This window comes from Erpetoichthys calabaricus, chromosome 2, assembly GCF_900747795.2.
Source record: "Erpetoichthys calabaricus chromosome 2, fErpCal1.3, whole genome shotgun sequence".
Taxonomy (NCBI): domain Eukaryota; kingdom Metazoa; phylum Chordata; class Cladistia; order Polypteriformes; family Polypteridae; genus Erpetoichthys; species Erpetoichthys calabaricus.
In genome coordinates, this window is record NC_041395.2 from 264,847,309 (window position 1) to 264,873,730 (window position 26,422).

At 39.2% G+C, this 26,422-nt stretch overlaps 1 protein-coding gene across 4 annotated transcripts in view; it reads right to left on the reverse strand.

Annotated features, from left to right (window-relative positions):
- Nucleotides 1–22,343, reverse strand: part of lgi1b (leucine-rich, glioma inactivated 1b) — a 71,017-nt gene extending 48,674 nt beyond the window's left edge. Inside the window, exons 1-3 of one of the 4 annotated variants that reach the window (XM_028795475.2) lie at nt 21,936–22,343; nt 20,687–21,073; nt 20,263–20,334 (exon numbers count right to left, since the gene is read on the reverse strand). In XM_028795475.2, the coding sequence (XP_028651308.1) occupies nt 20,263–20,334; nt 20,687–20,883 (269 nt within the window). In that variant the 5' untranslated portion in view covers nt 20,884–21,073; nt 21,936–22,343. The other 3 variants (XM_028795473.2, XM_028795472.2, XM_051923757.1) reach the window with 3 other exon arrangements.
- Between the last annotated feature and the right edge of the window lie 4,079 nt (nt 22,344–26,422).

A 26,422-nucleotide genomic window follows, 5' to 3' on the forward strand; every position in this document is an offset into this window, starting at 1 on the left:
TGGGTCAAAAGGATAAAAACTTTACTTTATAGTAACCTTACTTTTTTTGCTTTTACTATAACCTAACCCATCATGATCTGAAGATGGTGCCTATAAATAATAAACTGGATGTGATACCTCATAACTCTCTCCTAGTACCATCAGAGCCATTATGGGATTGTGATTTCTGTTGGCCAATTAATAAGAATGAAGAAGAACTTCACATTTTAAGCGAAATCAAACAGTTTAAAGATAATATCAAACTTTTCTACCAACTGCATGAGTACACTCCTATGCCTCCTATTTGATTATCACTTCATGCTAAAAACAACGATGATTTCATTGAGGCAGCCAAACCTGTAGACTTCATCAGTCCACTATGTTATTTTAGAATAAGAATATATTGTGCAAACAAATATAAGTATACTCTGTATCAGTATTTTTTGTATTATAAAATAGACACATGTGGAAAGGGAAACTGTTAAAAAAAACCCTGGTCCCGAAACAATACTTTGAATTATTTAATTTATTGGCAAAAATAAATCCGAAACACAAATTCAAGAAAAATTTGCATAACGTCCATTTTGGCAAAATCTGACTGTATATACATCTGTGGTCCTATAACGTTATAATAAATACTGATCAGAGAATGGAGTGTAACAGACATAACCAAGCAAAGTGAACACAACAGCTTTCTGCATGCGACACATGTATCTCATGTCTCTTGTATAGAAACCAATTGAGCTGCCAGTGCTGTAATGTACTTTCTATTGTTATTTTGATGTGATCTTTCCCTACTGACAAATAAAAAGTTGACGGTATAACAATGTATGCATCAACTCATAAGTGGCAGCAGCTTCCAATCTCACGTATTGTGCACCTCTGGAAAGTTGCAGCGTCATCTATCTGTATTTAGTGAAAACATGTACACTACAGTATCCTATATACCTTTGCTACTACACATAATATACTACATAATATATTACTAGTATACTACTACATACATAATAAAGTACTACATATAATATGGTGTTCACACAACATCCAAATCGCAGAACGTTCTACTTCACAGACTGTATTGTGGATGTTAAGTGCTGCATACTTGTACTCAATTCAAAAATATAACCGAAAAATAAAAGAATAAATTTTAAAAATATAAACTTCCCCCAAAACAGAAAATAATTAACAATAACAATTCCTAGAATCTAAAATTAAAAAAAAAAACGCACCAAAGTTCTAAATAATACAGCTAAAAATAAAAATCAGAATGAAAATAATCAAAAAGGTCAAAAAGACTTCAACTACAACTCAGAAGGGAACAAAGGGGACAACTCAAGGTTAATGGCACTGCTTGGAGGAGGTGACTGAAGGTCCCTTCAATAATCAGCAGGCGCTTGTGATTCACAATAAAAAACATTTAATGATATAAACACCAAAAGTGGAGTCTTTTGATATGGAATTTCAAATGGTGTGACATTAACCACTCTACTGGTCACTTACTTAGGTATACTTCTTTTTGTTTTAGTTACGAAAAAATAGGCAAATAACATCTCACAAAATCTCAAATTAATGAACTAAAGGGTGTACTGTACAATTAGTTCCTAGGATGTGAAAGCCAAACCCCCAGAATCCTCCCAAAACTCTACAACTTAATTAACAGGTTTAATTAAAACAATAATTAAATTAAGAAAATAAATAAATTAATTAATTTAACAGACAACAAACTAAACAAATGTTAAATGAAATCTCACCAATTTATTTCAAAGCAAGATGTTAAAAATGACTAATTCATTTAATTGAAAAGCCTTATTTAGGGTTTGATTTCAGCTTGTCCAGAAATGCAAATACTTATGATTAATCACAGCAAAAATATGCTAAAATATTTTAATAATTACATAGTTGCTTAATTAATTTCACAATTTGTTTTATAAGTATACATGCCATTTATTAAGAGGTTTGTTTTGCACTGTATATTTTTGTAAAAAAGGTAGCTATTGTGTTCAGCATAAACAGATTTAATCAAAGTCAAATCCATACACACATTTGTTATAAAAAGATCCAGATAGTAGACCTCTGACCTACTGCAGGTCTGTTCAAAGACCTGAGGAGTATGAGTAGCACAACATTCTCAGACCTGCTTAATCTTCTATATCTATAAAAGCCAAATACCACTCATCACCAAATCTCCTGAACCACGAGGACTTGATATTTGGAATGTAGGTTACCCTTGGCCCATAGGTGCTTGCTAAGAAATGGTTTTAAAAATTCTGTGGTCTAAGCGCAAAATTTCTTATAGTTTTTTGGACCCGTTTGTATGTCTGTCTGCTTTTCACAAGAGAACTACTTAACGCGGATTTAGATTGGGTTTTTTCTATAATTTGCTTGAACATTACGTTGATTTTGCGACTTTCACATCGCGCTAAGTATCATAGTTCACTTGCGGCACCAATTTATTAGCGAAATTCCGAGAGAGACTCATCGGGCTGCGGGGAGGGGAGGGTGGCCCTCCTCACTCATGCGTCTGCCTCAGGGCATAACCTTAACTCCGCTTAGTTAGCGAACGAGAGAACTACTTAATGGATTTAGATCTTTTTTTTCTATAATTTGCTTGAACACTCCGGTCGATTTTGTGACTTCTCTCATTGCGCTAAGAATCATAGTTCACTTGCAGAAGTGATATATTTGCGCTAATCTGAGACAGAGGCTGCGGGCTGAGGAGAGGGAGAAGAGTGACGTCAGGAGTAGAGAGCTGGGCAGGGCTCTCCTCACTGTCCTGTTTCACTAATATGCAGGCAAAGCCGCAGGGGATGGCTAGTCTACCATATAATGCTGTAGCTTATTCTGGCAGCATTGTGTGCAAATCAGCTACCAAGTAAATTACTGGGCCACTGGTCACCTGCACTCACACATAGAATCACCAGCCAGCCAAGGAACCACTTTTTGGGGAAGTGGGAGGAAAACCTGTATAGACATTGGAAAAAAATGATAAAATGCACACCCAAAATGAATGACCGTAGGATCTGAATCCAAGGTGCTGGAACAATAAGGCATCAGGGCAAACCACTGTATCACCATTTCACTGCTTTGGAGGAACATTTTCTCAAAATAATAAAAAAGCTTAGCCTGACTTGTACATAATGCATAAAGTGATTCAGCTTTTAAAAGGAAAATATTTACACTGAATGATGGCAATCAAAAGTGAGAAATATTAATTTCACAAATCATACATAGAAACCCTGAATTCGTCATTGTTGACAACTGGCAGTCTTCTTTCTACAATTTAATACATTTGGAGTTGTCCGCATAATGGATTAATGGTGTTTCCAGTAATGCAATTGAATCCTGGTCTGCAGTGGCTCAATTGTTTAAATCTTAGCAACTCCGTGATTTCTTTTTTTAAACAATTCCTTGGCACAGGCTGGCTGGGAGAGGGTGGGAGTGGGTGGGTTGGGTTACTTTGTAATATGTCAGTTTATTTCTGTCACTTTGTTTTTGCTGAATAAAAAGTTGATCACAAAGAAAAAAAAAATCATACATAGAAACATCCCAATCTAATGCAAGGTATCCAGTAGCTGGAGCCTGTTTCAAGTTCAGCAACAGGCACAAAGCAGGAATCCAACTAGTCTAAGGGCACACTAGATGATTACATGGATGCAAGACCACAGAAAAGAAGATTTCTAGTCTCTAAATTATCACAAGAGCTTTGCCTTCTGTTCTATTACTTTCTTCCTATTTCTGAGGCATTACCGTGAATTCTGCTCTTGACCTGTCCTCTGCCTGCAATTTTTGTCTTGCTATTTGTAAAAATCTTTAGCACAGCAGTCACACAGTAGGTGGTATTAAGACTATGTTTATATTACCAGGATGACGGGACTCAAATCCAGTTTTTTGCCTTAATGTGACACATATCTTAATTTTCAGGGCTGAGTGGACACAGAAATCACTTTTATGGTCTTGGATCAAAAACATATCCAACTCGTGGCCATGGAACATGAATGAGAATGGTAAGATCAGAATTTATTTGTTTTTTTGTCTATACGCATGGGCCGAGCACTGTCGTTATCAGCCAGCACCAGCAACACAGCAAAGCAACAAACAGCTGTGTCGTTTCTTGTATCCACACATCCCTTGGTTCGGCAGTGCCAGCAATAGCTGCAGAAACAGCAAATGCTAGCTGTCTGGCTTTTTTCACCTTCTCGACCTAATCACGTACAGGTGGCAAAATGTTTGCCATCCATCAGTGTAAAATGTGATGCACACACTAGCTTCTAGCAAGTCCATTTTGTCGGTTTCGTACCATGACTTATCTTACATATATGACGTTTTGTATTGTTGATGACACAGATAACTTGTGCACAAACATATCAATGTGCGCATGTGTGTTGTTTTGGAGGACAGATGCATTCACATTACAGTTAGATACAGATCACTTGTACTTATGAATGTGAACAATAAAGATAGGCAAATCCGATCTGAGTAAAAAAAATCAGAATTGAGCAATGAGGCTTGTAATGTGAATGTACTGCTAATAACAGAAAAAGAGTATCACTTACCATGTGCTCAAGCATTTTGCATCCATAATCTGTGAATGTCCTTCATGTTTGCTGTTTTCAGTTTTGTCTTGTTGGATATCTTTTGTTTGTTTAGTGTTTATTTAGTCCTTGATTTGCATTTTATATTTTGGTATTGCTGGCTGCCTTTATTATATCCTTCTTGCTCTGGGCCTTTCCTTTTTCAGGTAAGAAAGTGTTTTCCTTTATTTTTGACCTTTTTTCAGGCTTTTGTCCTATGCTTTATTTGTGGTTTCCAATCTTGTAACTGGCCATATGCAATGAGGAAGGCCCCAAACACACAGGAGTGCTAACTACACAGCATGGACATGACGCTATGAAGCTAATCTTGAACAGGTATAGTTAGAACAACATTAGGTTTATCTTCTTCTTTCAGCTGCTCCCATTAGGGGTTGCCTCAGTGGATCATCTTGTTCTAAATCTTCCTGTCCTCTACATCTTGTTCTGTTACACCCATCACCTGCATGTCCTCTCTCACCACATCCATAAACCTCCCCTTAGGCTTTCCTCTTTTCCTCTTGCCTGGCAGCTCTATCCTTAACATCCTTTTCCCAATATACCCAGTGTCTCTCCACTGCACATGTCCAAACCAACGCAATCTCACCTCTCTAACTGTCTACGGACCATCCAACCTGAGCTGACCCTCTAATGTAATAATAATAATAATAAGTTGCATTTATAGAGGGCCTTTCACAAACCCAAGGTCGCTTTACGTACAGAGTAAAAAAAAAAAAAAAAAGTAATGTAATGTACTTATTTCTAATCCCATCCACCCCTGTCACACCCAGTACAAATCTAAGCCACCCCCAGCTCTGTCTCCTGCTTTCTGGTCAGTGCCACCATCTCCAACACGTATAACAAAGCTGTTCTCACTACTGTCCTGTAGATCTTCCCTTTCACTCTTGCTGATACTCGTCTGTCACATATCACTCCTGACACTCTTCTCCACCCATTCCACCCTGCCTGCACTCTCTTTTTCACCTCTCTTCCACAATCCCCGTTACTCTGTACTGCTGATCCCAAGTATTTAAACTCATCCACCTTCGCCAATTCTACTCCTTGCATCCTCACCATTCCTCTGACCTCCCTCTCATTTACACACATGTATTCTGTCTTGTTCCTACTGACCTTCATTCCTCTCCTCTCTAGAGCATATCTTCACCTCTCCAGGGTCTCCTCAACCTGCTCCCTACTATCACTACAGATCACAATGTCATCAACAAACATCATAGTCCATCATCATCTCATCTGTCAACCTGTCCATCACCACTACAAATAAGAAAGGGCTCAGAGCCGATCCCTGATGTAATCCCACCTCCATGTTGAATGCATCTGTCATTCCTACCACAGACCTCACCACAGTCACACTTCCCTCGTACATATCCTGTACAACTCTTACGTACTTCTCTGCCACTCCCGATTTCCTCATACAATACCACAGCTCATCACGAAGCACCCTGTCATATGCTTTCTCCAGGTCCACAAAGACGCAATGCAACTCCTTCTGGCCTTCTCTATACTTCTCCATCAACATCCTCAGAACAAACATAGCATTTGTGGTGCTCTTTCTTGACATGAAACCATACAGCTGCTCACTAATCATCACCTCACTTTTTAACCTAGCTTCCACTACTCTTTCCCATAACTTCATGCTGTGGCACATCAATTTTATTCTCCTGTAGTGTACTACAGTCCTGCACATCCCCCTTATTCTTAAATATCAGCACCAGTACACTTCTTCTCCACTTGACAACTCCTCTTGAGGCACCCTGTCATATGCTTTTTCCAGGTCCACAAAGACATAATGCAACTCCTTCTGGCCTTCTCTGTACTTCTCCATCAACACCCTCAGAGCAAAAATTACATCTGTGTCTTTGTCTGACCACATCAAAACAAAACTTATTTTTAGTTACTGAATTAGCCTACAAAAGCTCAGCAGGAGAAAAATCATGCCGCGGGGGCTAACGTGAAATGTTCACACTTTTTTTCAAAACCCATAATATTGCTCTGGGATATTGTTCTATGGATGCTGTTCTGGAAAATATGCCATGTGTTTTTTGATTATCATTCTTCCTCTCTTGAGGTTATTTTTACTTAAACAAAACTGTTAAATAAATGAGCTTGTAAACCCCAAAGGTGTATATAAATTAGTGAGTTATTAAACTTTACTGCATGAATGAGAAGCGAGGGGGCCAAGTGGTGCATTTGCTAAAACAGCCTTGGCACATAATTTATAGTAGTGTCATGAAAGAAGGAATACACAGATGGAATGTTAAACTTCTTCAATAAAATCTTCTGGATTAAATATTTTACTGAAACATAATAACACTATTTATACCACAACTCTTTAGCATGACCTTTATAAATCATATTTATTCACTCACTTTTTGAAAAGAACACTAAAACAGCAGAGGAATTCTTCCATATTGCCAATTTGCCAGAAGAACATTCTGCCTTGCCACTAAAATATAAATTGGGCACAGTAGCACATTATAATATGCAAATAGATGAAGGGCAAATATCAAAATAAAGACGATTTTGAAAAAAAAAAGTTAGATGTGCACAATTAGTCAACGTTCAACTTTTCTTCAATACATTGGAATTTGAAGGTGAAATGACAGCACAGTGGAAAGCACTGCCTCCCCAGGCACCCAGCATCCTGGGATTAGATCTCACATACTCTCAGTCATGATGGAGTTTGCATCTTCTCCCCATGTCTGCATGGGATTTCCTCTCACATCCCCAGAAATGGGCTGGTTGGGTTAATTGGTAATTCTAACATTGCATGTTCTCCACGTGTCTGTGTGGGTTTCTGCCTGGTGCTCCGGTTTCCTCCCATAGTCCAAAGACATACAGGTTAGGTGTATTGGCGATCCTAAATTGTCCTTAGTGTGTGCTTGGTATGTGTGTGTGTACTCTGTGGTGGGCTGGCACCCTGCCCAGGGGTTTGTTCCTGCCTTGCACCCTGTGCTGGCTGGGATTGTCTCCAGCAGACCCCCGTGACCCTGTGTTAGGATATAGCGGGTTGGAAGATCAAGCCATAAAAGATCTGATTTGTTGGAAGATGCAATTTTTGTGATTTTTGTGATCAATGCAAAACTACCCGAAATATAAAAGATAAAAGTGTAACGGGCAGAATCCAGGATATACCACATAGTTATAAAATAAGGCTCAGGGAAGTTAAAAGACCCCAGAGTGGCAATTTTTTAGCCTCCACAGTTAATAAACGGTCTGAACTAATGTGGCGATACTACATAGCTGAAATAAGACATTCCTAACCATGTCTGTCATTGACAGTCGGCCCTTTGTTGTGTTAGAAGTCAGTTGGAATCCTTAGCACAAAAAAGGCTGATATGTGATGTGGGGAGCGGAGGGATTCAATGGGTCTTTAAGATGGAAAAGCCATGATTAATTCAAATCCGAGATTGTCTGAAAATGCACTAATCCGTTTCCTGCTTTAACACAATAAGTGTTTGGTCGTGCAATCAAAGAGTACAGACTAAAGCTATGAGATGAAGAAAACAATATATCGCTTGTTTGATGGCAATCATTTGTTTTTCTCCCTCTCTGAAATCCTTGCAAGTCCACTTCCTCCAAATGATGATTTTATTAAAACACAGCTAAAGTGAATCTAGAATTCTTGGCAGTAAGGCTCGCCAGATACATGCTGTAATAATATTTTAGAGCTAAAGCGAATGAGTAGGAGTGCGGGTGCCAAAAAAAGGGTTCACTTGCTCTGTCTCTTTTCTGAAAACAAAAAACATGTGTTTTGAGGAGTTTTGTTTTTATTGTACTTTTCGTTAGATCCAAGGGGCTAATGCAAGAAGAAGTATGATGGCGTGACATAGAGGTGCAAGTGTCCAGAACAGCTGGTAACCTGTATGAACATTCAAAACAAGCAATGAAATGCACAGAGACAGGACCTGAAAAGCATTAAAACCTCCTCACATTATTTATGTTTAAATATTTTGTTTTAAACGGTGACTGGCTATTATTGGGACTTTAATACTCTATTTAAAGAAAGCGTTAATCACTTTATATTTTAATATGCACTAAGATGTACACTGTTTAGACAGTTTTGTTACCAAGTATATAGAGTTATCATAACAGACAGACAACTTATTATTTCTGAAATGTAATATAAAACTCAATCCTCTTTTTAATACAAACCTTCTAACATTTAAACTTTTACTCTTACCTGCATTGGTAGAATTTTGAAACGGTTATTCACAATGATTGTTTTCATACTGCTGTTGACAATTGATTCATCTGCTCTATCTTCACAACCATAAATACGGGACGGTTCTACAGCTTTTGGGCTTGTCTGTTCTGATGGCCTTCAACAGTAGTGGATCAACATGGCAGCCAATCTAAAATATGCCACACTAAGAGCAGTGCACACAGTTTAGAATTGTGTTGAATGAAAGAGTGTGAGGGATGGCAAGTCAATGAAGTACGGTGATGTGTGGAAAGCTGGTTAAATAGCGGTGCATGTCTAGGAATTTTTAGGGCACCCATTGATGGTTAATGCTGGAGGGAACTTGAAATAATCTGAATCACACCATCTACACTCTTAAAAATAACAGTTCCTTTTATGGCACATTATGGTTCTTTTTTTGGTTGTGCGGTTCCATTTAGAACTATTACTTTAGATGGGCTCTTTGCAGATGAAGCTGGTTCTTTGTGCTTTGAAGACTTTCTAATATGTAAAAAACAGAAATCTTTAATGTATGGTAGGCTACCTAGCAGGACACTTAAAAATTAAGAAAACCTGGACTTGGCCTGTTATTGTATGCAGCAGGAGTCCATTGGTATTTCACAAATCTGTTACCATCTATTTACTGTGTGGAGCCCATTATGGATCTAGTTTTTTCTGGAACCTCTTTGTGGATGGGTCTTTTAGGAACCAAAAGGACCACCCCGGGCATGAAGGACCACCCAGGCACTTTATTTTTAAGGGCACAGAGTGAACGAAAGGTCAGAGTATGTGTGAATTACTTACGGCTATGCACACAAGGTTAGGATATGAAAATTGTGAGTTCTCCTTGTTAAATTATGATAAATACAATGTTGAATACTTTTTATAATGCTCTGATTTGGGAAAAAAAAAATAGTATTTACTGAAAAGCTAACCCAGGGCACCTTTGCAATTGTGTTAACTTTGTTAAATAGCTCTTTAAATGCTTCATCATTATTCAAGGTGAAAAACTGTTGCTCACTTTTTAAAAATGTTGACATCTACATTTAGGAACGGCATATTGGTGATGTGGTTAGCATTGCTACCTCTCACTGCCAGAGTCTCAGGTTTGAGCCCTGGCCTGGTTACTATTTGTATGGATTAGCCATGTTCTCTCCTTCTCTGTTCATTACAAGAGTGTAATTCTAAACTGGCATAACAGATTGACGCTGCTAGAACAGGCTGTGTCCCTGAATTGGATTAAATAGGTTTTACAAATAGATTTCCAAATTCATTGCTTTAGAGCTCATTTAATAAATCACGTTGGACTGAAATTATTTCCTGCTAAAACATTATTGCCAAGCCAAACTTGACTTTTGTTTCCACATGATTTTAACACTTCCAAATGCAGCAGATACCATATGAAGCAAAGAAAGCAAGCCTCTCAATAAAAAAAAAAAATAGATCCCGTTTAAGAGGATGGTCATCTGTTTAGGAAAGTCAAGCATGGAAACTATGACAAATCCTGCAGAATTCTACAGGGTTTTGTGCGGCAGATTTAAATCCCTTGTCAGAGGTGTTACTCGAGCAGGAAACGCACGCATGTTCTTACAAGTTCAGTCTTTACGTTTATTCTTATAATAGAGTGTGACCCAGCGATTACAGATGAGGTTGTGACGTAATGGACCTTTGAACACAGCAAAGCCTCTTTAAGTGTGTAATTTTTAGACAAATGACTGATGATTTCCATGTGTTATCTTGTGTGTCTTTAATAAAAAGTTGTTCAAAAAACGTTTCCATATAAAAACTAAAATGGCAAGTCAAGAAGCTGAATGGGAACAAACTGCTTGCACCATTTTCACACTTGGAACATTCATTATAGGTTTCATTTATGCAAAATACATTTGTAATTTTACCCATTTTTCATTAGCAGTCTATGTGCATGGCTGTTTTCTAGATTTTTTGGGGACTATATGTTCCATATTTTTCAAATCAAGGTTATTTTTTTCATAATTATGTTGCAGATTCATTTGCCATAGGAAATTGTGTTCTAAAGTGAAGAATTTTTTATAAATGTGAAAAAATACACTGCCTGTTTTGGCAAATCCAAATGTACCAAATATGTCCATTTTTTAAACTAATATTGTTAGAAAGTGTCTTGCCGTTGCACAAATGCTTCAAAACAGCGTATTCATGTTGTTATACTTTGGTGAGATTCTTCCATTTAAAAGAAGTCTGGCAGTGCTCTTCACATCATTGCCCGTCTCCCTACAAGTGATGAGCAATCTCCATGGTGTTCACTTTGCCACAATTTGGAGAAATCACAGAAGTGTTTATGAATATTGCCGAACTTCGGCGAAATGCATTGAAGTCAAAGGGGAAGGACTAACTAAACTAGACTTGACCGGATTATAATGGCGTAATCATCTTTAAAGTGTCCCTGAGGGTTGGGAGAAATGTCTGTCAACTATACTGGACCGATTATTGTGGCTAAAAAGGTGACCTGAGCAGTGTGGCATCAGTGCCAACCACTGCACCACCATGCCTCTATGAGATCAAAGAAGAAAGAATGTAGTATGAGACATGCAATCATATATTTCATCAAAAGAAAGTGGAAATGACGAAATTGTAGTCAAAAGGCAGAAAAAATATGTAGGTCTTTTAAAGGCAGAAAATTCAAAGTGCATCATGACTGAAGCCGCTGCCTTGTTCTGTTTTTTAAAGCTGTCCTGAAGGCTCTCTGAACTGCTGTGATGCTTTGCACTTTTTCTCCTAACAAAAAGATAGAATCGTTTTATAAATAGTAATAAATCTTTTGTTATTATTATTATTATTTCATAGAGTCTCCTGTGTTTTGGGTTGGGGGGGGCATCAGGCTCCTTCAAAGTTTGTTTTTTATCTCCACTTAGCTTACTATGTATGCATAGGGTTGCTTGGAACACCAGATTTCCAGACCCTTTGTTGCACTCCTGTTTAAATAACCAGTGGGACAGGATAAGCACCCCATGGATAGCACTATGTAGATAGCTGTGGAATAGGAGGGATGTTTGTAGGGAGTTTTGGAGTCAATTGGGAGACTGGCTCCACTCTGTCTGAAAATGCTGTCCTCTTGCAGTATAGTGTAGGTACTTGGGCCCATGTAATTAATAACGGCTTCAGTCTGCTGGCTGCTACACTAAGTACCATTTATATGGACACGGAACTGGGGCTTAGAAGCTCAACCCTGTTGGCGCCCGTGGCCACCACCAGGGGGGCACCTGGACTATCCCAGAACCCTGGACTGCAGCACTTCTACCACACCAGGAAGTGCTGCAGGGTTCATCAGGGTGCATCCAGGTGCAACATAAAAGGGGCCGCCACACTCCATTTGAGGAGGCAGAGTCGGGAGGCGGAGGACAGAGCTTGAGAGTGGAGGAGTGAGGGCGGCAGAAGAGAAGGAAAAGAGAAGAAAAGAAAAGACTGAATGATTGTGACTATTTGAGGGTACTGTGCTGTGTGCTAAGAGGGAAATAAAAACAGTGTGTGTTTTGACTTCTGTGTGTCCTGGTGTCTGTCTGTAGTCTGGGCTGATCTTCACTATATATTATATATATACAGTATATATATATATATATATACACACACACATACATACTTGTACAAAAACACATATAGAATTTGTTATTACGACTAGCTGTATGATAAACTTACAACATGTGGGTTGAACCGATCTCTGAAACTACTGCCGTAAGTCTGAATGGTCCTGTACCTTTTGTCAGAAGGGTAGAGTGAGAAAAGCAACTGTGTATATGGCTAATGTCGTTACTAATCCTTTCTGAAGCAGGAAATGCAATAGATGTTCTGATTCATGCCACCTATGATTTTCAGTGGTTTATGACCTTGAACTAAGCAGGTTCCATATACCAGAATGTTATGTAACTATTTAGGATGGATTCCACAGTGTACTCAACATTTGTGAAAACAATTGGAGAATCAAAGCTCCATCAGACAATGGAGGAAGTAAAGGCATTAGGAAACAAGAGCTAAAATATATGGTGCTGTCATTTTATGCCCGATTATGAGGACAATGATATATTCAGCCTCTAAACTTGCTGTAAACTGAGTTTTGGGATCCCTGTTTACTGTTTTTTGAGATTTATTAAGGGTATATACACATCTCGATATATTATATTGCTATAATAGTTACGTCACGCTATCTTGTTGTAGGTTTTTCTCATGGGCACCACTGTTTTGTTCTAGTTTTACATGACTGTCGCCATGTTGTTAATGTCAACAATGTTTATTGCCAGTCTTGTTACTGGATGTCACTGTAACATGTAACTTCATCATGCACTCATTATCTGAAATTGGAGAATGGCAAGTATTTTATTCATGGATTCAGAAAGCAAAACAAATGTGATGAATACTAGAATAGAGTTAATAGAAACTGTGAAAACGTTTTTTCAGTTTATTTTCACATCCTGGATACCCACTTTGTTCTTAGTGGAAAGGCAATGTTGCAATAACCTGCTTGACACAAGTGCCTGGTTTTGTGACTCTTTAGTATGTTTTACTTCCTAAATTACAAGAAAACTCTACCCACAACAGCCACCTTTGAACAGACAAGCAAACCTACCTCAGGAAAAACAGTGCCAAGAATCACTGGTAAAATATATTATTTTCAATATCTTTGTGCTATGTCATAAACATACCTCAGAAATGAGGGAGGCATGTTCTATAAAATCTAAACTTTTGGCACCTCAAAGTGTATATAATTGATAAGTGTTACTGCTTTTGTTCTATTTTTGGACTTGTGCCCTTTGGAGTCCATTTTAAATTAAAAACACTGGCAGCATATTTTTAAAATTTATAAAAGACATGCTTCAGTTTAGAACACAATTTCCTGTAGCAAATTAATGTACACCATGATTGTGAAAAATGAATGGACTTAAAAAAAGACATTTTGAGAAGATGGGTGGAAGGCCACTCACTGGATATAATGCTCCTTGCCGTCTCCCCAAGGTGAGAGATATCCCTGGAAAAGATGCCAGTCTGCTGTGGAAGCACACGTTGAGCATGTGCATATGCACAGTAACAGTGAACATTGCCAACCCATGTTAAACCCAGGTGTATGGACTGTTTGAAGAAACACAAAGAAAGCAAGCACACTCCACACTACGCCCAAATTGTGAACTGAACCAGGATGAGGCTTCTGCACTACCCTAATTAGTTAAAGCAATAAGTATGAATGCCATGTTTCAGATTCATTTATTTATGATACACTTTTACACAAAGTGTATTTTTCTGGTATATATTTATTCATTACATAACTACCTATTATCAGGTTATATAAATAACAGTTATTTAAAAAGCTATGAAGAAAGATCATGGGCAATCTGAGCATAAAGTCATTACCTCCACTTCATAATCTGGTAGTCCATCTCAAATCTGAAGATTGTTTTTTTTGCCACTAGTGAATATGCCGTATCTTTCCTAATTCTGTTATGATCCCACTCCTTCTACTCACAGGTAAAGCCTCTCTCAACACTGAATTTAAATAGGAGGGCATGTGTTTAAAATGGCTTGACCAGAGCACATTATATGGAGACCGGGATAAGATTGCTTCACACATTGAGGAGATACAATACGGAAAACTTTGCATTAAACAGATATTCGATTTTTATACATTTTAAATGCTGTCAAGTAATAGAGAAAAAATAGTGTTTAAAGTGTCAGGGACACTTTTGTTTGCACTTATATTAAGTAGTACATTGAGTCCCTTTGGTTGACTCCAAACAATAAAAAGTAGCTTGTTCTAATTAGCACAGAACAAATTGAAAAAGGTACTAAGGACAAAATTAAGCTTTTAAAAAAAGGTGGGGACGACCTTGTTGTAAATTAGTCAGTGCTCTAAAGTATCCTAACTTTTGTTTCCTTCAGGCCAGACACGTCACTTTCAACAGTTTAGTACTTTGGGGACTTTGTAATGCCAGAGTAAGGAGGTGAATTAAAGATGGGAAAGTTTTTCCGAAAGCATTTTGTAGGTCAACAGCCTTCGAAAGCTTATTCAAGCTAGGAGGCCTTGGATATCAGTTCAGGGGAAGGTCAGTTAGTGCTTCAGATATGCTGAGATGCTGTTTGGGGTGGCATGGTAAACCAAAAGGGTAGCACTGGCATCCTACTAACATTACCTGGTGGCAGACCTATACCAGTTGTCTAGTCCTTTGAATTAATTTACAAGGTGAGAGCAAGGTGAGGTATTCTGGCATGAACTCCCACAATTGTAATAGACAGAAGTAAATGCTTTGTGAAGCAGGAAAGAAACAAAAGGTGACATCTCCACTGGCAAACAAGAGAGAGCAGCAGCTCCTAGTTGGGAGTGCAGGGTAGATGTGTATGAGATTTTCCTGGTGAAACATCCATCTTCCAGCCAAGCCACTTAAATCCAGGGTTCAGGGTTGCAGGGGCTGAAGCTTATTTGGCAATTGACGGGTATGTTCAACCACATACTCACTTCTACAGGCCCAGTTAGAGTCACCAGTTAACCTAACGTGCATGTCTTTAGGGTGTGGAAGGATTGACAGAGAACCTGAAGGGAAACTAACGGAGACATACAAACTCCATATGAGTAGCAATCAGATTGAGATTCAAACCCAATCTTAACCTGCCTCTCATTTGTGGAATTTTAAACATTTTTGGTCAGCATGTGAATGTATGCTTTCATTTAATTCCAAGATGCAAAAAATTATGTAGTTGGAGTCAGGTAGATAAACCTGCATTCACTTTGGTGTGCATCTGTGTGTCATTTTCATGGCCTAGCTATGATCCTCTAGCAACACCAGACATTGAAAATAAGTGACTGGACATGTACAGTAACTCTCTTATGGTGTGCTAAAGGGTCATTGTGGTTTGTGAAATTCTTGTGGTTCATACCCTGTGTGTCATTTTCGTGGCCTATCTATGATCCTCTAGCAACACCAGATACTGAAAATAAGAAGTGACTGGACATGTAACTCTCTTATGGTGTGCTAAAGGGTCATTGTGGTTTGTGAAATTCTTGTGGTTCATACCCTTGCAGCTTTCTGGTTTCTTTGAATCTATATATATATATATAGATATATAGTCAATGTATGTATGTATGTTCCAGCATCACTTCTGAATGGCTGGAGTGATTTTCATGAAACTTGGTACACATGTTTCTCATTGGTCGACTAAAAATACTGTAGGGTGAAATTAACCCTAACCCACCCCCTCTTGTGGTCTTGTATGCATGTTATCATCCAGTTGACACTCGGAACGACCACCAGAGGGCGAACTGGAGGTGACTGCCAGCATTCTTTATGTTTGACCAACACCACGCCCTTCTTGCTTTTGAAACTAGAGTTGGCCGGTTCTGAGCATCAACTGTACGATAACATACAAACAAGACCGCAAGACAAGCACATTATTGAGTCTTCATTGTTTGCTAAATTATTTTTATTGTTAAAGTTGTGTTTTTTTAATTATATTTTTCTCAAACAATTAAAAAAAAAAAAAAAAACACTTTATTTTCCTCCCGGGCAACGCAGTGCTTTTCGGCTAGCTATATTCTAATACTCACGTTGAAAGAGGTTGAGAATCCATTTAATTATTAATAAATCACTCTGTTCTTTTTCAGGACACATTTTCTACCTTACAAACTTGCTGGTCGCTGCAGCTTATTCTAGCAGAATCCAACTCTTTGGTTCAATATGAAAATGAAAAATTCCCAATATATGAATTTAGCTATTTCAAGTTGTGAATGTACATGCTATTTGAGTTTCACAAAGAAGTTCTCTTCTTTGAGGAAAGCAGAAAGCAATTGATAAAATGGGCTGCTCAGCTCACTTTTGATGGGAGCTCAGCATTAGAGAGATGCAAGCTCATTTAGCTAAGCTTGCTTACTAAACGCTTCAGAATGGACTATTTCACAGTCAGCTATTTTTCGGGATTTGCAAACTCATTTAGCAAACATCTGCATCATGCTGTCCATTGCAGTTTCTTGTACATACAGCACTTCACTTTATTTTTTTGTTAATGTTGCTTTATAAATATTTAATCTTCGGCCCCCAATAATAAACTCATTGGCACGTACATTAGCATGAATAATACAGCACAACAAAATGTATTTTCTCCATACGTTTTGAAACTATCGCACTACATGCCAGATAGACTTCACGAAATCAGTAAGTCAAGATAACAAAATAACATCACATAATTGCTCTTCTGGCCTAGCTACCATAAATGTGTATACTGGAATGACAGTTTTGTTGTTTTATAAATTAGAGAGTGCAATTGCAGGACTTCTGATTACATTGAAACTGTTACGTTTATCGTATACATGTTTAAAAGTCAGATAATCTTTATTCGACTGGTGACAATATTTATAACATTTTCCATGCAGCCACAAAAAGGATGAGGCACATATTAAACTTGAATGCATTAGCTTCACACACATTTTTTTCCTGCATAACAATCTGATAAACTGTCTACAGCATCTTATCTACAAAGAAGTTTCCAATCTGAAATAATTTGCTTATTTAACAAACAAAATAACAATTTCACTTTGTTCTTTACTTCTACAACTACGGTAATTAAAAGAACCAAAAGAATAACAGCTCCAAGCTATCTAACTTCAGAAAGATAGTTACGAATGGATAATTTTTGAAATTCAAAACCATTTGCCGATATATTTATTTTTGAAAATGGACGCATGCACTCAAAACTTATCACGGCAGGTTGTGTGCAGATTCTAACATTCCTGTGGAGCCATAAGTCATATTTTTATCATTAAAGGGACACCATCTGTCAGTGCTGGGTGCAACATACTCATAATTAGGGTGAATGATGTCATTTTTTTAAGTTATCTTTTATCCACAGTGGAAAGAACCAGCTGTATCTTGCTCATCAAGTTCAGACACATTAGGCATTCGCTTTTGCTGATGCCAGTATAAATATTTTTGCAAAAAAAGCTTTATTTGTTTGAATGAGAAATACATTCAGTAGAAAGTGTCTTAGGTTGGGAGTGCTTCTAATTATGTGTCATCCAGAGGATTGTTTTAAACATCAAAAGACCTGAGGCCTTTTCAAGTGATTAGCAGCCCATAATGCATTTTTTCATCCATTTTGTTCCATTAGTATTCAAAAATCTTGTGTTTTACCTGTCTCATTCCATTTTATATTTCTCCTGTTCCAGTACATGTTGATGGGATTCTGCAGCAATGGCTGCAAATACAGAACCACAAATCTGTCATAGAGCACCCTTACATTCACACCCGTACTCGACCACGTTTCCACAACCAATTAAAATTAAATTTAACTTCAATGTCCCACTAAATACTTATGACAATTCATGGCTTGTTTAGTGAGTGTTCAATAGCTGTGCCAAACCAACAATGCATTCGTCAAGCCCTCGATGACGCCTTTGGTCACTGGTTGCTTTCAGTCTGTGTGTCATCATGCAATTAGCAAGACTTTCAGTACTCGCTTTCGATGAACGGATCATTTTTGTTTTTTCTAACGCTCATCTTTTCAGTGCAAAATGGAGTCACAAATACGCTAACCTGCAAAGTGTGAACACTAACGGCAAGTAGTTGATAATGATAAGAACGTTCATTGTTACTTGAAAGCATGCGGACAACACAAAGCAGTACCAAAAAAAGAAAAAAAAAAACAGACAAAGATATAGGACAAATACCAAAAGAATATTTATCAGCCCAGTACTTGTCTACAGTGTGATTATGTAAATAACTATCTGTCACTTAACTGCATTTGTTGTAATCGATGTGCAAGTAATGTCCCCTTCAGCATTCTTTCTTTCATTTAATGGAGGTCCAGGCCATCAGGTCTGTTCTGGTGTTTGTGGACTCAGTTAGAATCACCAATCAACCTACTGCATATCTTTGGGACAGTGAAAAGAAACTGGTGGGAGAGAAGTCCAAAAAGAACAATCCTTGGCCCGGATTCAAAACTATAATATCTGATATAACAAAAAATCCAACAGTTTCTAGTTTGAAAAGTGAACTGAATTGGATATATATTTTTTATTCATTAAAGGCTGCAGCTATACATCCATTAAGTATTCCAATATTCATGTCTGAAACTACTTTGTGTACTGTGTGTATGCATTATTCCATTTCTGGAGCTCACATTTTTCAATACAGTGCTACAAGGAAGTTAAGGCTACACCAGAGCCAGTGGGTATAAAGCAAAAGCCTGACCAGAATGCCAGTCTATCTTTGGAAAACCTTGTGCACACATATATACACTCACCAATCAAAGATCTATAGGTTAAAAACACCCATCCATCATCCAACCCGCTATATCCTAACACAGGGTCACAGGAACCAATCCCAGCCAACACAGGTCGCAAGGCATGAAGAAATCCCGGGCAGGGTGCCAGCCCACCGCAGGGCACACACACACACCCAGCACACAAGATCTCCAATGCACCTAACCTGCATGTCTTTGGACTGTGGGAGGAAACCGGAGCACCCGGAGGAAACCCACACAGAACATGCAAACTCCACGCAGGGAGGACCCGGGAAGCGAACCTGGGTCTCCTAACTGCAAGGCAGCAGCACTACCACTTCGGCACCATGCCACTTAGGTTGAAAACATTACACCAAATTATGTACTTTAAGTCATTCAATAACTCAATGAAAGTTCCTGATTTAAATTAAAACTTGGAAGTTCGTATAGTATAGAAAAACAATGCTGCCATACTTACACTTCTAAGAGTTAAATTAACACTGGAGATTTTACTGTGTGCCTAACAATCCATCTGCTTAATCCAGCTCACACTCACAGGGGACTAGAACGTATTCTGGCAGGAACAGAACACCAGTCAATTGCAAAGCCCCCTTGTTCCAACACCCATATTCACTTATACTGGGCCAATTTACAGTTACCCGTCAGCCTAATGCATGCCACTGGGATGTGAAAGGAAATCTGACCTGGACATACAGGGAATGTAAAAACTTCACACAGACAGCGACCAGGTTGGGATTTGAACCCTGTCTCTAAGCAGCCATGCTGTCATGAAAACTGAGCTATTAATGCATTACTAAACTCCTAAAATCCAGTTCAGGCAAATTTTGTACCTTCAGTGTGGGGCAGTGGACTGGAACCAAACCTCAGCGAGGCACCAGTCTGCCATAGGCTTAGTTTGACAAAATACTTGTGAGCTACCTCTAATTATAGCCTGATGAAAAACCACCAAAAAATAAAATAAACTAGACAGACAAAAAGACAAACTGCTTTGAAGAGCACCAAACATGGAAATGCGAGTCAAGACTGCTAAGAACATACAGATGACACTTATCCCTCAGTTTATAAATATGTAAGCATCCTTTGTTGTACACCTTACTGTAAGGACATTAAAACTGTAATAACGAAAATCTGCTAAAGGAAGGCAAGCTCGTGAACTATGAATTTCAATTGATCTATCTGGTGCAGTGTAAGACACTCGCATCTTCGGCGCCCTACGCTGACTTCAAGAAAATATAAAGAAAAGAAGAAAAAAAAATGGTATCTCACAGGAGCTGCAGTGATGGGTTGTGCAAGAAGCTTCCTTCTGGGAGTTCGGCGAATCCAGATTTGACAAACGATCTTTAAAAGAAAAAACATCAATTATAAACTGGTTTTGAAAAGCACCTCAAAAAGCTGAGTTTAGCATGCACCCCGGCGAGCAAAGCCCACTGGCATGCAGCGCGTTTCGCAGTTTTAAACACAATGCCATTCTTGCTGCCCAGCTCAGCGCGCTTTCGGACGGGTAGAACTGGACAACGGAGGGCAGCCTGTGCTGCCTTTTCAATTTAAATCATGATGGCAAGCGTGTTTCAAAACATACGAACGGCTGTGGTGCGGCGGCAGCACAGATTGCTGTGAAAACACTCCCCTGCACCTAAGGTGCGGCACACATTCGGGCAAGGCGCTTTCTTTTATTTCAAATGACACTTACAAGGAAACCACATCAGGGGGGAAGCTGCGAGGCACCGATCTGAGGTTTTCACAGAGGGCATTATCTTTGGTGCATGTGCACGATGGCGGGCACTTGGGCTGCCTGTTGGGTCTCCTGCCTTCTGTCACCAGCAGCAGTAGCGATGTGAGCCAAAGGAGCAGAGTGTATTTTCTGAACGCTCTGTTACCACATCCCATCCTTGTAATCCACTTTGATTCCGATTAATATCCAGAAACATGAACCAGATGCCTTGTCGCAGGCCACAAACAGCCCTCTCTCTTCTCGGCCGCTTTAGCTGATCTATATTCTCGGCACTCGGGCGTTAATCCAGCAGACGATTTGCTCTGCAAGGCGCTACAGCGAAAACAGGCAACAGCAATCTGCAAGCTGAAAAGGGAAGCAATCCAGAACAAGACGTGTGTGAGTCTTTGGCACCTTGCACTCCCAGCAATCAATGAAACACCAAGAGAGAAGAGCAGCACCCAATTACAGCCGCCAGCTTATTGAATCAACATTAATAAAGAAGCATTGTGAGAGTTCAATGCTATTTCGTTTTCAGACCCACCAGGCACATTGATGCGGCTTAAAATAGACTTCTGCGCAGCGATTGGCTCAATGCGGTGAGGAAAAAGGAGGCCTGCGATCTGCAGGGTACACACGACTAGACCGTCCCTCTAGCATGTGTCGCAGATGGATGCTTACTTTGTGACGCTAGGTAGGGCATGTGCGAAAAATCACAGCCAGGTTAGCGGCACACACCTCATAAAGCCTGCAGATGCCCCCCTCCCCCAGCAATATCGAATACACAACATTTAGCACAATCGAAGTGATCGCCTTTTTAACAAATGTTTGATGAGGAATACAACTTATTGATGATTTCATATTATGCAACTGTTCGTTTAATGGCCCCTTCACTTCACTTTTCTATTCAGCGCCATTAGCTTTAAGCAATTAATACACACAGGCAAGACACAGGCGCACACATAGTTGTCTCTCGCAGTTTACTTTTGTCGAAATGCAGGCTATTCATAACAATATCTCATGAAACGGAGTCGATCTGAATTAGAATGCAATTTAAAATACATACCAAACGCATCAATTCAAATAACTTATCGGTATCGCGGCTTATCTTCTATACTTCCCCACCTCGCTCCCTGGAAACAGCCACCAGAATGTTTTAAAATGTACAATCTATGAAGTCAGATCTGGAAATGAAGCTGATAAGATCACGCCGAATCGGATCTGATACCTTAGCGACCGCGGCTTTGCCTACAAAGACGAACTACGAGCGCTCCCGCATCCGCAGCTCGCCCAAGACCAACCGCTGGAGAGTGTGGCTCAGTTGTTTCGGCTTTGAAGTCAATGCGCCGCTCCAGCAGTCTGGCTGCGTCTCTGACATACCGCTGCTAAAGTGTTTGAAAACAGTAAGGCTTCTTCTCGATTATATCAGCATCTGATTCTCCAGGGGCAGAGTCAGCGAGGTCACCCGCCAACAGACAGGTGGCAGATCTATCCTACTCGATAGTCCGTCCCCGTCCTTGCGTTTTATTTTTCTGCTCTGACAGAGAGCACCCGTCTACACGGATATTAACAGCGGATAATATATAACACGTCGTTTCTAGATCTCCATAGCTTAAATGTTAACTGACGATACAAGTGATCTGGTGTGTCCGCTGTCCGTTCATTGGCTGAGAAAGGTGCGGAGAGTCTGCGTGAAGTGTGCCAGGTGCACATCAACTAAGCGCTCGAAGATTTCTTTTTAATTCAGTTCCTGAGAATGTACAACATCAAACCGGGTTACAATTATAAAAGAACTTATTCGACTTTGTCACTTTAAACCCAGTAGTCAGACTGAATAAAAAGAGAGCTATGGAGGAGGAGTGGGAGGTCGTGCTTTCATTAATAAAGTCCTTGATTTCCAGGTGAGGCTGTAGAATAACCGAGTCCTGCTTTTTACTGTAATGCGTCGGTAGGAAAAATATTTGGGTTGGTTTGAAGAGATTTTGTGTATTTTATGTTTTTCACTTTTTCTCGCTAACTCTTTCTAATAATTATTTGTTCTTGGAGACGTCATGCAATGCAAGTTGGTATAATACTGTATAATATAATGGAGTAACATTACATTACCTGACATAAAAAAACTCAGTAGTTGCTTTTAAAGCAAACACTATCACACCCATCTTCCAAACCCACTTATTTTAAGCAGGGTTACAGGCAAGGCGGAGCCTATCCCAGCAAACAACGGATGCAAGGCCGGAACAATCAATGGACGGAGCGCCGGTGTTCTGACATTTCAGCATACCTATCAGAATGGCATACTGTGGGCTAATGCGCATGCGCAGAAACTGTCCATTTGTTATATAGCTACAGTTTGAGAGCAGTTCACTCATAAAAAACGTGGTTGTACTGTTTGAAAGTGAAGTTTTATTATAGTTTTCTGAAGTTGTTTCTTGCGAGTTCAGCAAGATACTTCATGCACGTTGCGTGTCTGCTCCAAATAGAAACATGTAATGTTTTCTTATTTTTATTAAATCCAACACGTCAGGGAAGTTGTTGAACATTATCATTACTATTGTTGCCATGCATCTTTTATTTAAATACAGTTTGAGTAAACCTGACCACAGATATCACCGTGTGGCTATCAGTTTGCTCTACCGGTATGCTATTCTGACAAAGTATGCTGAAATGTCAGAACACTGGCAACACAACATGCGACACAAATCACTTCAAGGTTGTGAAAAGAGGTTGGGAGCATGTGCTGATAGCGTGTTGCCACACTCACCACACGACGAACAACCTGGATTGGGACCCGAATGCAGTGGGTGACACCTCAGCACCACACTGGAACACTGGTGGCTGGAGTGCCGATTCTGTCACCAACCCTCAGGTGTTCCCTGCAAGTTGGAGGACCTGCTTGCAGGGCTGATGCAGGTTAATGTCATACCCAGGACAATGCAACTGCAGGTAAAGGGCCGTGCTCAAGGGCCCAACGGAATAAAGCCATTTCTGGTGTTTATGGGATTTGAACTGTCAACCTTCTGATTGCTGGCGCCAATCCCTAGTCTCAGAGCCACCACTCTTTTGTGAAGGACAATAAATTATTCATATCTTATACACTGTAAATGTACATACACTAGATAATATCAAGCATTTCAGCCTTGCACCCAGTAATATTAACATAGGCTCCAGTCTCTGGTAACCCTGAATTAGATCAAAGGGTTTGAAAATGTTATGTTATGTTACAAATAATTTTATACTTCTCTAACAGTTTGTGAAATGTAACAGTCATTGTAAAGCATTTATAGCAGGAATCCACGGTCACAAAGTACTTTCTAAAATGGTCATGAACAAAAGAAGTTTAAAGTGATGCAGGTTATAATTTTGGCATGATAAAAAATAATGAAAAGATCAAAGTAATAAGAGACATTCATATAACATAAAGACATTTTTTGGGATAGCCGTCACCCTGAAAGTTGATAGTATAACAGGGTTCATGAACCTGCGACCAAAGTCACAGTACAGTCAAAAGCCCCAATACTTATCCATGCCTTCTTCCTAATGAACAGCTTTGTTCAGTGGTACTCTCTTAAGTCTATACAGCACACTATAGCAGTGGTTCTCAAAGTGTTTTTGAACAAGGACAACAAGGCAACATTGATGTACCTTGCTGGGTTTATATTTCAGCCAATTTCTTGCCAGGTTATTCGTGGTCATCCCTTCCCTTGCTAACCACCTGATGGTTTCCACGTCATGGCTGTTTTTGGGATCTGATTAGCAGCCATTCAAAAGACATGCCTGACGAAGCATAGTTGACAGTGAGGGATGATGGAATGGAGACTTTTCAGGCCAATTCGTTGAAGCGCTTCCTCAGTTGTAACATGGTTGAGAATCTGAACACGTTGACCTGATGTTTAATCCTGGCCGTTGATTTCCAGGTCCCACACGCATATATTGCTGTGAGTATAATGATGCTATTATAGAGGTGAATCTTGATGTTAATTGCAATGGACTTTGAGAACCAAATGTGACACATCCTCTTAAAGACTGCATATGCTTTCCCAATTCAACAGTGTACTTCTTCCTCTGTATCCCCATCCTTGCTAATCATGCTGCCCAAATAAGTAAACCAGTTGACCTCCTCGAGCTCATCTTGTTGAACCTGTATCCTACTTCCAATTTGTATAATTTTTCATTTTTCAGTGGTAATCCGCAGCCCGATCTTACTGGCTTTGTGATTCCTGGGGCAACTTTGATGTACCTTGCTGGGTTTATATTTCAGCCAAAGATCCATGATGCAGTAAATAAAGCCTTGTAGATATCATTGTGGTACACAGACATAAAAAATTAATATATCAAAAGTATCACGCTAGAGTATCTACATTGAATTAAGGGACTGCTGTTCCTAGGGGTTGGCTCTTGAGGTGAATGGCAAGGTAGATTTAAAAAAAAGAGTCCCACATAATGAAGGAGTTAGTGTAGGTTGGATGGGACAGAGACTGAGAGTTTGAAGAAATGTCAAAAGAGAGGCAGCAATCATTACAACCATACCTAATCAGAGAAGAAAGGAGTAATGTTGAAGAAAAAGATGTTATTTTCTGCAAGAAAGTCAGACTGGGCACAAGAAAGATCTTCTAAGAATTATGGTGAGATCAGCTTCTGGACCACCTGGCACATACTCATGGATTACCTGTGGTCTGTGGGTCAAACTTTGAGAACCACTGCACTATGGTGACATGAGCTAAAGGCGGTGGAGAAGGAATGGATGGAAGACTGGCTCTTGAGTGTGAGAAAGAATAATTTCAGGAAAATGATTGAAGTATCTGCAGAATTAAGGAGAAATGAGAGCCTCATCTCATCCACTGATACACGTTGCTTTTATTGACAGTGTGGTCTCTCTCATGGAGATTTTAAAATATGTGGCATTATTTGGCTGATGCAAATAACTTATAAGTGTCTTCTTTCAAAGATACCCAAAAAGAATAAAAATAATGTTTTTTTTGTGTAAAATAACATATAAACGTCTTTTCTTAACTTCAATTTCTCTCATATTCTGTAATGTTAGACATTACCTGAGAAGCCCTTATCACCAAACCTAAATTATATGTCTTCACAGGGCTTTAACTTGCTCTGAACCAGCTGCCTTTTAATGGACGTTGAATCAGTTCCAGCTTATGTTCTCCTGGTGTCCACAGCACTTTCTTTCACATGTTCTGCCTCTGTCTTTCTGTAATCCACTCTTGGTCCATTTTTCTGTTCTCCTCTTCTGCACGTATCTATGTCACCTCTTGATCCATTTTTCCTACCACAAATATTTTGCTGTTAACACAAAATCTCATTCTTTTATATCTGTCATCATCGCCTCTTTCCTCGTGCTAGAGGATGTTATTCTGTATAGGCAGTCTTGCTGCCAAAGTCCTTATCACTTTGTGCTGATAAAGTGCTGAGTATGTCATAGGGCGTCATTGGTTTTTCAGCCTGCTACTTCTGTAGTTGTCTGCTTCTTTCATCAGCATGGCAGGGAAAATCATTGAAAATGATAAGCAAATGGTGAACAAATGTAATAAATATTGTACTCAAGTGTTTGTAAAAGAATCAGTAAATGGAATACCACAGGCAGGCATCCAAACAAACTCCAATATTTTAAAAGATGTTAGATGTGCATCTGGCACTAGATGTATTGAAGACTAAAAAAACACTGGGCCTGATGGGCTTTTTTATTAGTGGTGTTGAGAAAGA